General features: G+C 37.5%; 1 protein-coding gene across 2 annotated transcripts in view; it reads right to left on the reverse strand.

The window, feature by feature from the left end:
- The window catches only part of CDH13 (cadherin 13), a 487,393-nt gene that overhangs the window by 381,437 nt on the left and 89,958 nt on the right, over window positions 1-15,998 (reverse strand). For both annotated transcript variants that reach the window (XM_084533251.1, XM_084533250.1), the window contains exon 2: window positions 13,361-13,472. Coding sequence is in view for 1 of the 2 variants with exons in the window: in XM_084533250.1 (XP_084389376.1) it covers window positions 13,361-13,472 (112 nt within the window). In the remaining variant the exon portion in view is untranslated. The remainder of the gene's footprint in view (window positions 1-13,360; window positions 13,473-15,998) is intronic.

Here is a 15,998-nt window from a genome sequence, read left to right on the forward strand (position 1 = left end):
TAATCCCTATCACTAATCAATATCTCACCACCATGATATCACTAAACAAACATTAATTCTATGATAACAGGTCCACAAGTTTTGAGGGAAGATATTGTTTTCCCATACGAAGTCTCTGAAATACAGCTGAGGAAACATGTCCTAAATTCACTGATATCACAGAAATCAGCCATTATCACTTTGAGTGGAGGTCTTTGGCTTTGTTCTGAGGAGAGATTAAAAAAAAAGTGACCAACTGAAATACCAACTGTTCACATCTCTTGCTCTCATGCAAGCTGGCAGGCCAAGATAAAATGGCTCCATAACCTCCTTTGCTTTTTAGGGCAGTGCTGTGTCGTAAGCCAGATGGCAAATAAATCAGAGTATAGCTTTCCTTTAATCTATTAACGAACATGAAGTAGATGATGCACAAAGAAAGAGATGCTTGGGATCCTTCAAGGGCATCCATGTTGCTTTTCTCATTTCATAGCAACCTCTAAGTTATTAATTTCTCTGCAAAATTCCTGTTGTCATTTATCACTAATAATGATCACTGCAGGGCATTCCAGAGAGGAAATGCACTCTCGTGGTCTATGGAAATCAATTTACTGACGCCCTTAGAACTATACAAATAATTTATTTTTGGTTCATCTCCCAAGCAGGAGGTATTGAGGGAAAGGGTTCCACTAGAACTGAACTCAAAAGAAAAATCATTTTCTTACCAAAATGAAAAAAAAAAGTCTTTCAGTGCAAGTGAAAATATTCCCAATGACAAATAAAGGCTGGGTTTTTAATAAATGTAGGAAAAATAAGAAGTTCTAGAATAAGATTATAAGGTGGAAGAGAAAGAGTGGTTGATGTTCTCCATGTACCCAGTAGCTCCAGTATTCACCAGGATCCAGTTCAGCTGCTCTCCTTGCCCAGAGGTTCTGGAGCTTGCACTGCCCCCACTGCTTTTTACACAAGTTTCCTAACTAACAATCTATGTCAGCCCCTTTTGTTGAAACCATTTCAGTTGTATCCAATTAATCATTGCAGGGGGAAAAGAAAAAAGATAATCATAGCAATGATACTTTAGCATGGAGCTTGAATATCCATAGAAAATCTAGAGGTACTTTTTCTCTGCTTGTTGAAGCTGACGTTTCAATATTTCCACAGTTTGAAATCACTATACACAAGTATTCTCCAGCACACATCAAAAGCAGGTTCCAGTTCCCTGAATACTTATTAAAATATCTATAAATATACTTATTTTAAAAATCACTAATGCTTCTCATGGCTTTAATATTTTCTTTTTGAAAAGCATTAGAAAAGCATAAGTACTCAGGTGAGCAAGGGCTGAAAGAGCAACCTTCCCTCGTGTGGAAAACTATCAGCCTCCAGAGGCACTTCTTTGTTCAATCCACTTGTAATTAATCCATTTAATGTACAACAGTTCCAATAGAAGGAAGAGGCAACAGAAGGGTAAAGCAAGGAATATGTGTGTAGTTAAAAGATTTCACTCTCCTATGTGGTCCAATAGCACATGTAAATCCTAGTAAAATCTCCTCTCCTCAGGAAATCCTAGATGAGAAAACACTACCTGGTACCTAAGATTTTGAAGACCATCACAAACATGTCACAGAGAAATGCAAAGAGATGAGAGAACGGGAAGGAGAAGAAAAGCAGAGGTTTGCTCTCTAGCATGCTATATTTGCCTGAGTCTTGCTTTGAAGGCTCTACTGAATTTGTTGCTGTTGTTGCTTTTGGTTTTACAACCCAAAGAGGCAGGAGAGGCACACAGTGCCGTTCTCTCCTGCACACAGCACTCATTGGCTGAGTCCCACGCACAGCTGGCTCAGCATACGTTGTCACTCAGCACATCTCACAGCTACTCCCTCCAGCAGTCACAAGTTGTGCCAGGAGAGGTTTAGCTTGGAAGAATTTATTCACGGACAAGGTGGTCAAGCACTGGAATGGGCTGCCCGGGAAAGTGGCGGAGTCCCCATCCCTGGAGGTGTTTAAGAGATGTGTGGATGTGGCACTAAGTGTCATGGTTTAGTGGTGGGACTCAGGAGGTCAGACTGACTTGGTGATCTTGAAGGTCTTTTCCCACCTAGATGATTCTATGATTTTTGGTAATGTTGTTTTCGTCTCGATGGGCTCTTTAATTATCCTTTCTAGTCACCATCTTTCTGTTGTAATTTGGAGTGCTTATTTCCATTAGGAGATATCTTCCAGATGGTTCTCTCCCATCATTCCTAAACTTTCCTAAACTGGCAATGCCCTATTAAATTCATGCAGACATTTCCACAGGTGACAAACTAAAAGCAGTGGTTGTGACTTGGTTTTCTGAATCCCCAGAGCTCTAGGGACAATACTGTATTACAGGCCTGGCATTAGAGACCAGTATGAGCAGTAAAGCTAGCCAGAGAATGTGATTTTATGCCCTTTACTTGTAACCTACCATAACCTGGTTGCATTAAGCCTGGCCTTTGATCTCGATAAGCAAATATTTACATCTTTATGAAACTTTTAAATGTCAGTTCTTATGGGGGCTGTGGCAGCTGTTCTAGCAAGGGCTGTTCCCCACCCAGCCCAGGGGCAGCCACTGCTCATTTCCCACCACCTTCCTCAGCAGGAGCCCTGCCAGCAGCCACCAACCTGATTTCCTGGGGCTCTTGCCCATGTACCATGGGCAGCGGGGGTGCAGCACCAGCTTTCTCCACCTGTTTTTAGAGTTCATTCTTGTCCAGAGCTTCACTATATTTAAGAGGTCATTACCAGGTAATATAAAAGACCAGTGGATCTAAATTTTTTAAGTTACTAAAATCCAGGCCCACTTGCATCTAGGAAAAAGACAAGTCTGGGCACAGATTTATGCGTGAAAACCAAACTTTAGCAAAAGCAGCACCCATCTGGGAAAACTGTATTTCTTGCTGTAGATATGGTTCAGATCATAATCGCTCCAAATTATTTCCTTTGACACAGAAAACACAAACAGTAGAAAACTTGTATGCCTTTTATTTTGTGTGGCTGCACAGGTAACAGTCACCTTACAGTTCTGCTGTAGTCCAGTCCTTCAAGAACGGCAAACATTTTGCATAAGCAAAACCTTCCACTGAAGCTACCAGAGCTAAAGCATATTCTTACATTGAAGTAGAATTGAATTTCAGTATAAAGCATAGAGAGAGCTTAAGTACCTTGCTAATCAGAATCTAAAGCATAGCTAAGGTACCAGAAAGAGTTAAATCAAGTATGTCCAGCACTTGTTCAATTACAAGTAATTTCATTTCAATTAATTATCAGCGCTAACTGTAGTTAGTATCATACAATTCTGGGAAGTGATGCTGACGTATAAAAACAGTAGTAAGTAGTCAATGACTAATATTTCTAGGAGCATTAAAACTAATAGATTTATTATGCAAGTGTTAAAGCTTCTATACTTCAGTTTCTTCTAACTTTATTGGAGAAGCTATTAAAGACAGAGTGTCTCAAAGAATAAAAGTGCCAGAAGTAATAATCTCATTTTTAATAAAGTTTCTTATTTTGATTTACAGTCAGCAGAAGCTGCTATTCTATTATGCCATTATGCCTCTGCCTACCTGCATAAGATCTCTCAGACATTTCTCAGAAGAAACACCAAATCTTACAGAACATTTGGAGCATTGTATTTTCTTATTAATCAGAGGAGTGAACTGATTGGCTCCATTATTTAAGATCATTTTACAGAATTTCCTGCGACACAAACCTTATTCTTAAGAATTAGAAGTAAGCTCTTTGGTTATATATCACACTGTATAACTCCCAGAATACTGATCTCTTTTCCTTAGAGCATTGTAAAAATACCTATTTCCTATTTTCTTCTGCCTACAGAACATTTAATTTGATTCTCCACAGACGAACCAGGCTGAATACTACCTTTACCTGGAAGAGCCAAGATTGATAACAAATAAAACAAGCAACCCCCCGACATGCAAAACAAACAAACTCACAATAGTAAATAAACAATCAAACTCTTTTTCTTAGGCAACTGGGTTCATGGCCTTCCTTGCAGCCACAATGAACCTCAGGGAAGCTTCCTGACCACAACACTCAGTAGCTGCCTTCCTACCCTCTGCATCATTTTTTGCATGTGGCTTCATGCCGGAACACAAATTCCTGAATTCCTGGAGAGGAATTAAAGAAACTCCCAGTGCTTTCATCACAGCTGCCTGGTCCTTCATGTCTAAGGGAGCTCTTTGGTCAACAGGGTCACAGCTGCACATTGGTTCCTCTCTTCCAGTGGGCAATCTCTTGCAAACACTTTACCGTCCTCCCTCAAGCACTGTGATAGCAGAGGAAGCCTCTCCTCACATGAAAAAAAAAGCAATTATTGGAACTGTGCTGCTCCCCACAGCAAAACAGACGTACCACCACGTGCGCAACAGCTCTTCAAGGCAACTTTTAACTATAAGTAGGTCTGCTAACTGTGAGGTTTAGGAGTCTTGAAATATTATACTCCAGGAAATTAGTACAAGTTCTCATTCATTCTTTCTCTTCCTCAGCATATCTGGCATACAGCATAAGGCAGCACAGAAATAATGCATCTTTTTAATGGAAGCTATCCATAACACAAAGCATCGTGAAACGTAACATCAGGAAACACAATTAAAGATAGATTCACACAGTTCATGCTTCACCTGTCAAATGAGCAGCAAAATAAAGGAACCATAGGCAATGAAAACAAAAATATTTTAGGTCACATAAAAGCAACTTCTAATCTTGACATTCAAATCTGGAACATTACTGGAACATTAAAAACACTCATTTAAAGTATTCTTATGTTTACAGCTTCAATTCAGTTCCATGAAAAGGAGCTAAAGTTGACTGAATGATGCTCTGAATGGTATTAAAAGACAAAGGAAACCTGGAAAATATTCTTAAGCACCTTTCTACAATGACAAAATCTCCAAAATGTATAATGAGCTGTCATGCCAAAACTCATGGACTATTGTAGCTAAAATTAACCCAAAATTCATACATACTTGTGACTGTTCATGGTGCTCTATTCCACTGGTCAAAAATGATATTCTTCTGCAGAGGCTAGTGTAAAATTCCCCATTTCACATTCCAGCAGTACAGTGGCATCAACTGTCCCATGCAAGCCTTGCACAGGGTGTCCGTTCCTGCTTCCCACCCCACCTTGCTCTTTTGAGACTCAGCAGGATGGAGCACTTGGCCCAGTGTGTAATCCACAAATGCTGACTGCTCTTACTCCCCTCTGAACCATACGGTGAGGGACAGCAGACAGAAGAGTGAAAAGAAGCAATTCAGGAGTGGGCACCTGAAGTTTCCTGAATTAAGTTTCCTGTGGAAACATGAAGGCTTTGTCATCAATACATCAACATTTTCTCCATAGTTTATGTAGCATCCTTTATTCTGAACCTGGCAGAAGGACTGCAATGCCCGAGATGTGGTAAAACTGAAAACACTTCTCCTACCTTTCAGTCAACAGTGCAGGATTTTTTATTTTATTTTATTTTTGTTTTTTAGTTTTTAAGTTGCTTTTGAGTACCAGAAAGTGGGTACAGGGAGCCAAGCACACCAACATTGCATTGGTGGCCACACTTTTACTTCTGGAAAATAAACATTATCTGAAGAATTTTTTTCTTTATAGTTCCTTGAATTCCTTCAATTTACCTCCCACTGTATATATTCTTCAAAGTTGAAGCTATATTTTTGTATAGGTTGGTGTTAATGTTAATGTAAGAGGTCAAATTATAGTGGTCTCCCTACTGTTTTATTGTAGGAGTTGAGAGCTGGCACTGTAATTAAAATTCCAGCTAAATAAAGCCTGCAGGATTCCTACTTGTAAACCAAGCACTTTGGTTTTCTAGCACACCAGCATGTTTTCTGTTGCCACTAGTTCACTACCACACAAAAGAAGTTAAACAAAATCCACGTGCCTGAATGTATTCTACAAACAACACTTCTTATCAGTATGGTAGGCAGAGAATATACATGTACATAGATTCTAGTTACAGAATATATTAAAAAAAAAAAAAAAAAGGAAATAAAAAAGCAACTTTTTTTTTTTTTTATATATATAATCTCCTCTGCAGTATTTTGGCCAAAATTGTCAGACAGGACAACAGCCTGTAATATAAACCTAGATCCTGCTGAAAGGAGGATCACAGCTGATGAAAAGGAATATAAGAGTGAATTGCAATTTGCCCTTCAGAAAACTAAACCTGAACTCCTGGTTACAGAATGGTGCCATACATCAATTAGATCAATTATCATTTACTTCAATCTGACATACTTTTAGTTCTGGAACTTGCTAGCAAGCATTTTGCAAATATGTCAAATACATACTGACGGTTGCTACAACTTCAGTGCAGAATTTCTCTTTTGCTGTCTGCTACCTGTAAACTGCTTTAGTGTTACCTCTGTTGTGCTGCTCTCTTTAAAAGCACCTTAGTTCTTGAGAGAGAGAGAAAGTGGCACTCATTTTTAGAGAGGAAACAATCCAAGCTAATATTGAAAGCAGAGCCCCTGTCTAAAGAGCAGCATCCCAGATTTCTAAAGGCATTATCTTTTAGGCCCTCCCAGTGCTCCCAGTTTTATTTCCACCTTTTTTAAAAAAGGATTCTTTGCTACAGGAATTTCAGATTTTTGATCACTTTCAGTCTGGCTTTCTTAAGGCAATTTCTTATTTCAGTAAATCCTACCAGCAAACACTTTAATTAATATTCAGAGCACAGAACATGACATGCACTTACTCCACTATCTACAGCTGTACTTGTCTGCCCAGTAAGAAGTAGTCAGTACCAGGCATACAAACATGCACACAAAATCACTCCAAAATGACCACAGTTTTCAGAATCAATCCATAAAAAGTTCCTTTCTCTTATCTAGAGAAAATGTTCTGGTGGTTAAGCAGAACTGAGACAGAAGACAAAATCAAAACCACCAGCCTCCAGCTAAAATAAATAAATAAATAAAGCACTCAATCTAATAAATTTCTGAAAGACTTCATGAGTTTATTGCCAATGTTACTTAGAGAGAGACAGAGATGGAGAGACCACATGCCACAGAAAAGGTATGTAAAAAGGAGATGCATCCATTAAAGCAGACAGTAGCCAACATGTGCAGACAGATTGCTCTGTCAAGGAAAGACTGCTTTAAATAGTCAAAGGGAAAGAAAAACTGCAAGTTGAAGCCTGAGCATAATCACAATACAAAAGTTATCATTTGATTTGGATTAGCAGAGAGAAATTCTAAAAACTAAAATTAATCATGAAATATGCCTGCAATCATTTTCAAGAATACTTGCATGCTTTAAGATATGATTAACTTAAATAGGATTCTATGTTTAAAGAAAGATTTAACCTCTCTTACTTCCATTAATTCTTGCCAAGTGTTCACACTGCACTTTGAAGCACAATGGAACAGGTTAGCCATCTTTTGCATGGTGCTTTTCTAAGATGCTCAAATTTAAAGCTGTCAGAAATGCAGTTTGTGGAAATATGAAGCTAATTAAAACAGAAGAGCAGGAACATTTCAGCATGCAATCATTCATGCTATGTCTGTTTGTCAGATGCAAGCAGCATCCTCCTGATAAAGATGGGCTGATGCTGAAGGTGAAGCACAACCCCAGCTCCAATGTCCAGATGTCACACATCCCTACCCCTCATTTCCTCAGGAGGATTGACCTGATGAATTTTGTCAGCCCTAAGCAGCATTTCATGTCAGACTACTTGCTTGCTGCGTTATGCCAAGATACTTACATTTCGTTAGAAGATTTTAGCCTTCCAGCATGTTCATACAGCTGAACGAGGCTGCCTCTTGGCCTGCATTGTTTTTTGGTTAGGGAGCAATAATTTAGTTAATGTAATTTTTGTTTTGGAAGTGCCAACTGGAATCGAACAGAAAAAGTCTTCCATTAAAGCACCTAGGGACATTATTAATACAGGGTTTGCACTGCTCTGAGCAATGGACCCATCCTGCTAATACTGAGCAGTTGGTCATTGATTTAGATTATTAGAAGAACAGCTGGCTTGCTTCAGCCAACCAAAGCAGACACATATTTCAAAAAGTATTCTCTGCAATTCATGGAAAATCTCCATGAAAATAAATAAATAAATAAGCAAATCTGATCTCAAACCAAGTAATCTGCTACTTTTACCTTCCAAATATAAGTGCAGTTAATAAAGCATTACTGTAAACACCTCCCGCCCCCCCCCCCCCCCCCCCCCTTTATTTTTTTTTAAACCCAGGGTTACATGGCTTTTCTGACCAAAACAGACAAGACTTTTTCTGGGTTTAGTTTTTCATTTTCTCTACCTTGGAATAATGATAAAGACTTGATAATGGCAAGAGGAGGTTTCACCAACACATATGGCTTTTCCTCCATCACTCTTCTAGAGCAGACTACATCCATTTGAGATTTTGACTTAGCATGGAAGACATTTCTCAGAGACTAATTATTTTTTCCACATTGTCATCTAATATCTTACCCTCTTGCAAGAAAAAAAAATAGTTTAATTAAATGCATATGCATAAAAATCAAAGTATATTTTTGAAACAATAACCTTCAGATCCTGTTCATAAGCTACAAGTACTGTTTGGAAGGCAACTCTCTGGTCACCCATTTTGTTTTGTTTGTTTGATTTTAAATTGTTTTTGCTTTAGTCATGTGTGAAAGGAGTATAAGAGATGACGGTGTTAAGTTGAAACATTGCTCTGCATGCATCTATTCAGAAACATTCCCAAGGTGTTCTATATTAATACTCTTACAATAACAATACCTATTTGCAGTACTTATGCAGAAAAATTTCTCATTATGTTTGTGTAAGAGTTAGGCAATACTGAAATTTTGGTAACAGGAACTTGGCTTCCTGCAGCTATTTAAAGGGGAACAGCATGATTAAGGGATATCCCTAATGTCTGGCTTCAAATCCTGACTAATATTTCCATCCACATGGCATAACACTGAGTCCCAGAAGCCTGGACTTAATCATGCATTCAAGTGAGGCTCTGGTATTCAAGTTCTATGCATTGCCACACGCACATTGAGATGCATTTTGGAGTATAAACAACATTTGGCTTTCTGGTTAGAAAGGTTGACAGGCATATTACTATAGAACCTGCTAACGCACGTCCAGCACAAGAATTATTTTTCAACATTTTGTAAAGAAGTACAAGACATGCTACAGAGATATATATATATATATACACACACACACACACCTGATTGTTTCCCAAAAGTCTAGACAGTTTTGCCTGCATTAAATTACTAAGCCAAAAACCTTACCTCACTCAAACTTGTCATTTTGCAAGCTGCAACTACCACCTTTAGTTCTAATTACCTAAAACCTGGCATGTTCAGAGTGAAGAGCCAACTCTGGTGTAAAAACCTCATGTTAAAACTCTGTAGAGGATCTGGCAAATTACAGTATATTGAATTAGGCTGCCAACATTGGCTCTATACAAGTTGCAGAAAAAGTGAAGCAGGGGAGATGAAAAATGTGATAACTGTATGGATCAGAGTAAATAGAGAGTAACAATGTAATATCAATAGACTATTTCTGCAACCGGTTCACACTGTCTGTAAAGTCAAATGGCACGGTAAACAGTGGGAATAGTGGATGTGATAAATCACAGATCTCACACAGCCCTCATCTATTTATCTGAGAATCTGTATGAAATGTTTCGATGTGAGCATGATCAGCGCTATGATCCATGTACACACCTGATGTTGTAACAGTAGGAATGGTCTTCTCTGATCTCTTCCACAGGCATTACTCAATTCAAACAAGGGAAATCTGTTGGAGGCTTCAGCCTTGCTAAACAGCAAAGTATTCAAGTATTCAGCCTTCAAGTATTAATGATAAGCAGACTAATGTATTTCCCACCATATTAGTAAATAAAGATTTTCTATAACTGAATAGAAATGTCTTTGTTCAAATCCACAGAATGAAAAAGCACACAAATGCAAACAGACAAAAGCTGTGATCTTGAAACAGCTCAAGCTCTGAAACATGCAATCTATCATGTAAGAGACAGAAGAGGTCAGCCATTAATTAACATCCAAATTAAAGCTTTTCAAGTAAGGGTCAAAAATTCTTTTGTTTTGACATTTAAATCACTGACAATGTATTCCCCAGTTTAGTATGCACAACACATCACCTAATGCCTTATGTTAATTGCCTCAATTTTTCAAGTGTATTATTTGATTTATTGTCAATTAAAAGTACCCCCAAAAGCCCAGACACATGTATGTTAAGTATAAACATGATTAATGTAACACGGTTACATTTCCACGTTTGATAGGTCTGATTAGGAACTTTCTATCAGCCTGCCATGACAGAGCATTGTCACTACCCGTGACCTGTCAGCATTGCTGAAGACAAGCTTGCTGATGAGAAAGTATATTGATGGCCACAAATGTTTCAGAAAGGTAAAACCTGCAATTAATGCTGTCAATTATCACCTTATCAAGAACCTAACAATCTTTGTGATCTCCTCTATTTAATTGCAGAAGACAGTCTTAGGTATAAACTAAAAGAGCTACAAAGAAGAAAAATCCAGTAATGTTATTGCCTGTTAAAGCAACAGTTATGTGGAAAGACTCTTCCGTATTTCCAGAGAGTGGCTGTATGAATCCTCTCCTAACACATCAAGGGACCATCTGGTTTTAAGAAGGTGGCACTTGGGGAAAAGAACTGGGCAGTTCACAAGCAGGTGAGAAGTGCTTGGTTTTGTGTGTGGTCATAGAAAACACAAGGGACATGGACAGAAGGTGGTCTGATGAGGAAAAGAAAACGTCCATCGTAAAATACAACAAACGAAATTAGGATAATGAATTGTCTGAGTAATGCTAGAGGGTGCTGTTAAGTGAGATGTAATGATAAATCAATAAAAAAGCAGTTCAATCTGAGAACAATGGGATAAAAGATAACAAATAGCAATAGGAGCCCAGTGAAATTAATGGGAAGGAAGGCATGCATACACAACCGGGCTGATATATATCTGTTACAGTCAGCTTATACATTGGTTTTGGTAAGAATCAGTACAAGTGAAAATAAGAAAAGATAAAATTCTGTACCCTTGCTTTGGGTTTATCCTCCCACCAGTAAACATAAAATATAATTAATATTGCCATATTTAAAAGTAATAAATACATAAAAACCTGCCATAACCTATATTAAATTGCTAGGGAGATGCTGACAATGAACTGTACAGTAGGTCCTTGCTTAATTTGGAAAAAAAAAAAAAAAAAGAAAGAAAAAAAAAAGACTTTTATAGCACTTCAGAAAAGAATTAAGAAGATCCTTTCCTTTCCTTATTGAGGACTACAAAAGCAATCACTGCTATAGACCTGCTTTGCATATTCACTCTATTAATTTACATAGCCCTGGAAAGCCTCACATTCCAATGCAACCGCTAAATTATGCTGCTCTTGGGTAATGGGTATAAAAAGATGCAAGAGCATGCAAAGTGTATTCAAACAGACAATTAAAAATATCAATTCTGTTGACAGCTAAAATGAAGAAACTGTGCAGAGGTTTAATACCACTGCATGAAGGACATACTATTTACAAGTGATTGAATTAACTAGAATCATGCATCGACAATCTGCCTTTGTTGAACATTACATATTAGGCCAATTTAGTGTCTGCTTATTAAAATAATTTAATTTCCAAGATTGTTTCCAGGCATTTCTAGATCTCCTCCTGTTCTTTCCTTCTTACTTTAATGATGGCATCTTAATTAACTTGCCAGTTTCACACCAGTGCAGTTTGCTGGTTCACCACAGAGCTGACCAGTCAACACTGGCTTAGTTAATTTATCCTTTACTTGTTTAGCAGAGCAAGCCCAAATCAGCAGGAGATCTGGCCAGACATGCAACAGCCTCAAAATTCAGAAGCAAATAAAGAATACAACAAAGGTTATTTTCATTCAGGTTAACACTAACTAGTTAATATTGTTTTTCCTTGCATAAGTTTTCAGCATTGGAGGCTTACTGGCAGCATCAGCACAGGAAAGACATGAACCTGGTAAAGCTGGTCCAGAGGAAGGCCATGAGTATGATCATAGGGCTGGAGCACTTCTCCTATAAAGAGCTCCTATGGAACACCTCTCCCTCTCCACCTGGGAGAGCTGGGGATTCTATTCAACCGTTCTCTGAATCTATGATTAAATGCAATGTACAAATTTTTATTTTAACAATGTAGGAATGTTTAAATCCAATCAAACCACGTTTATCAATGCCTGAAAGCAATCTTGGGAGTTAACAATTTAGAGCAAAATTACCTAAAGAAATTGGAAGTTTGAAATCTGTCTTCTAAACTGTATAATCTTACAGTTCTGAATAGCATTTCTGTTTTGGTTTTGTTTTAAATTTAGCGGTATTTTAAAATCCGTATGCAAATATATTGTACCTTAATCCAAACAAGCATAACAGTGCACATATATCAATATGTTGTAATAGTATCTGGAGGCAACCGAGATGGGAAACATACATTTAATGAGTAACATAGCTTTGCATGTCTTGGTTTCACTAGACTGTCACTATGCGCTGCCTTATATGATCTAGATACTGTATTTAGATAGTAGTACTGCTATCTCACGTGGCATATCTAGAAATATTCATGATTTAGCAGCAAGCAACCAAGCATAACTAAGGAACTATTAGTAATATACATATCATGTGCAAATGTGGATGCGTTTGAAAGTTATGAAAATGACAGCAATGTCCCAAAGCCACAGAAATGAACAAGTTGTATGACTTGCTTATAAAAAAAATATTTGAAGGAACTAAAACCAGGACTCAAAGACAGTTAAGTCTCCTTTAGCTAATGCTTTAAGCATACAGCAGCAGCTTGGATGTGACACCTGGGCATTGGAAGTATTATTGAATAATCCATTTGTACAATACATGTAGTAAAAAGTTTCTGTCACTGATGACCTTAAGCATGATCCAGTCTTCTGAATTTCATGGAAAGGATTGGACTTACACTGGCTTTGAAGAGAGGTTGAATTCTAAGATACAAGCTTCTAAACCTGATTTGCAGAGAGGAATTACTAGTGACATTTCCAAGCAATTGCCAATATTATAGGAAAAACTGTAAAAATTTCCAAGGAAATTTACTTTTCAAAAAGTGGATGATTTAAAGTTTTCACAACATTCATATTATCCTAAATATATGTATATATAGTATTTTGTCATCTCTAATACATTAAACCAAGTAAACTCTCTAGAGATATGGGATTAATGCAGGGGAGCACAGGTAGAATCATGGCAATATTCAACACCCTACATACAATAAAAAGCTTTCTGATAAATGGCAGGAGTGACACAAACATATAGGCAATTCTGATTTCTGCACAAGAGTAATATATGAAAATAACATACGGTTCAGAACTGGCTGGTCCTCTGTGAATTCAAATGGCTGTTCAATATAAAAAACCTTTTGCTGGAATCCAGGGATGCATTCTAAATCTTCTGCACATGCAAGCAGCAGAACCTGAAGAAACAAAGGAAATGGACTTTGAACATCCACTCACTCATCCATCATGTTAGCTTCTGGGAATGATACTGGATTTGGGCTCAGTGCTCATAAAACCAAATATTGGGCTCCACATTCATAAAACAAAATATCCATCACATCACACTTCCCCCTTCAAACCTTGCTAAACATAATTTTCATGTAAGCTTTTGCTTTTATATGTGTGCGCTGGCACGGAGATTACAAAACAGTAACTTTGAGGGCTAGGTTCTCAGTCCAGATGATGAATAAAGGATATTATTTGTCTTTATGAAGACATAGGATGCTTTTAGGCTGCTCTTAACAACACAATTGAACCCAGTTCAGTTTACATACGTGCTTAAACTAAGCACTTTTAAGTTGATTTAAATAATTGAATGTAAACTGATTATTTTCTTTTTTTTCCTCGAGTCACATTTAATTTATTTTCCTCATAATCAAAAACTTCTTTACACCAAGGGAAGACTGAATATTAAATGTGTGCATCATATTGGAGACGGATCTAAAGATTAAAGTTAAATACAATTTGTATTACTCTTAGTATATAGTCACCAAACTTCTTTGTCACCACAGGAACACCTTGACAAAGGAGGGAGCTTAAAAGCTAAATAAGATTTGTTGGAAATAGGTATAATGCCAATCTCAGTCTCTGAAGGTTTGTGTTCTATCCCTGAGTACAAAAAACAATCTGAAGTGCTATTTTTCCTGGCAGTTTTTAAATGAGAGCACAGGGGCAAGAACACCTGAGAAAGAGGCAGCAGGAAAAATATACTAAGTAGTTTAAGAGGTTAAAGAGAAAGGCAAAAGGAGAAAAGTTCAAGAGAGTAGGAAAACACAAATCTTTATTTTTCAACTAATATAAACATAGCCTCATTTTCAAAAGTAGTTTCTGCTTCAGAACCTCCAAAGGTGGTTTTCAAATCCTGGCCTTAACCTGGTGTACACAGCACTATGATCTCAAAATTGTTGTGGCTAATGTGCTTCTTGTTGGACATCCAAAAAAAACTCAAAGAGATGGGACACCCATAATGACCAAGGTAAAGAAGGTCAGGATAATGTGGTGGCCCTGAAAGCCACATTTCATGGTTCTACCTCCACAACATTGCTGTCTAGGTAAACTGATTCTAATCCTACAAAGATGCCCTGCAAAGTTTTTAACATCTGTATGTTTCCCTCATACCTGCACCACTTGTAATCCATTCACTTAAACAGAGCAATACATTTCCTGTTCACTCTCTTCATGCACTTCACACTCACCAAGTTTCACATGATCCCATTTATAGAAATCAAAGGCAACAGTACCTAACCTGGTCAGCATTAGTTCTCCTTACTGAAACCAAGCATTGGATCATTTGTTTCATGTCACTGACATATGCTATAAAAGCTTGGCTAAAAGTGCTACAGACTGAGAAATAGCCAGACTATTTCATGACAATTAAGCTGGTAGTATTCAAATGCAGCAGATAGACACCTTTCCTTTCCTCCCTGACCTCTGCTACATTTATCCCTTTGAGGGATTAACCAAGAAAGAAAAGAAAGACTTAAAGTAGTAATACATGAAGCAAGGTGCAATACGCTCGACTATTATTCACTTTTATATGTCCATGTAACTGCTGCCTTTCTTACAAAACCTTGAAAAAGCAGAGTGACTAATCCCTCATTCAGTTATTGAGACTGATATATTGATTTTATTGGAGATTCTGCAGTCTACAGAGGTTGAGAATTGAACTGTGTTCCCCTTCAGTCGTCCAGTACAAGGTATCTGTAAACACAAATGTACTCAGAGCCTCCCCTCAAAATTGTGTATGAATCTTGATTACCTATCATCAAAAATATCCTGGTATGTACTTAAGTGGTCAAATGCACACATTAGTGAGATTTAAACGTGTATTTTCTGCATATATTTTCACTACACAGATGTATTTTTAAAATACTTGTCTCTGACTCATGCTATTACAAAATGAATATGCACAAAAATACAGTCAAGCAAACTATGCTGAAATTTAACTACGAACCTAATTCTTCCCCTAAAGGACTAATGCATCAAATAAGAGGCAAATCATATTGTGATCTCCCAGCATCTGAAGTCTTAAAGTTGAAACTCTTGTCTTATAGAACTATAAATGAAAAGCCTGCTCTGAACATCATCTATGTCAGTTCTCTTCAAGAAGAGAATACGTCTATTTTATCAGATTTGTGACAGTATAAGTTGACTTTGAAATCTGGGCAATCTAAATAGGTCATGAGTGAACTTCTGTAAGCCTGGTACAGAAGCTTCACATAATACTGATGTAGCAAATAGAAAATGACCTTTACTCCCTTTGAAATAATTACAAGACTCAGGCTTGGCCTTGCTGTGAAATGGAACATTTTATTCTACTTGTGCAATTCCAAGCACTTTTTTCTCAACATGTCAAACAAGACATTAGATTTGCCACCACACGGAGAGTTTTTAATTAATTATCTTTTAGAAGCACAAGCATTCTTCTAATTTACTTCTCTTAT

This window comes from Aythya ferina, assembly GCF_964211825.1.
Source record: "Aythya ferina genome assembly, chromosome: 12".
In the NCBI taxonomy this organism is placed as follows: Eukaryota; Metazoa; Chordata; class Aves; order Anseriformes; family Anatidae; genus Aythya; species Aythya ferina.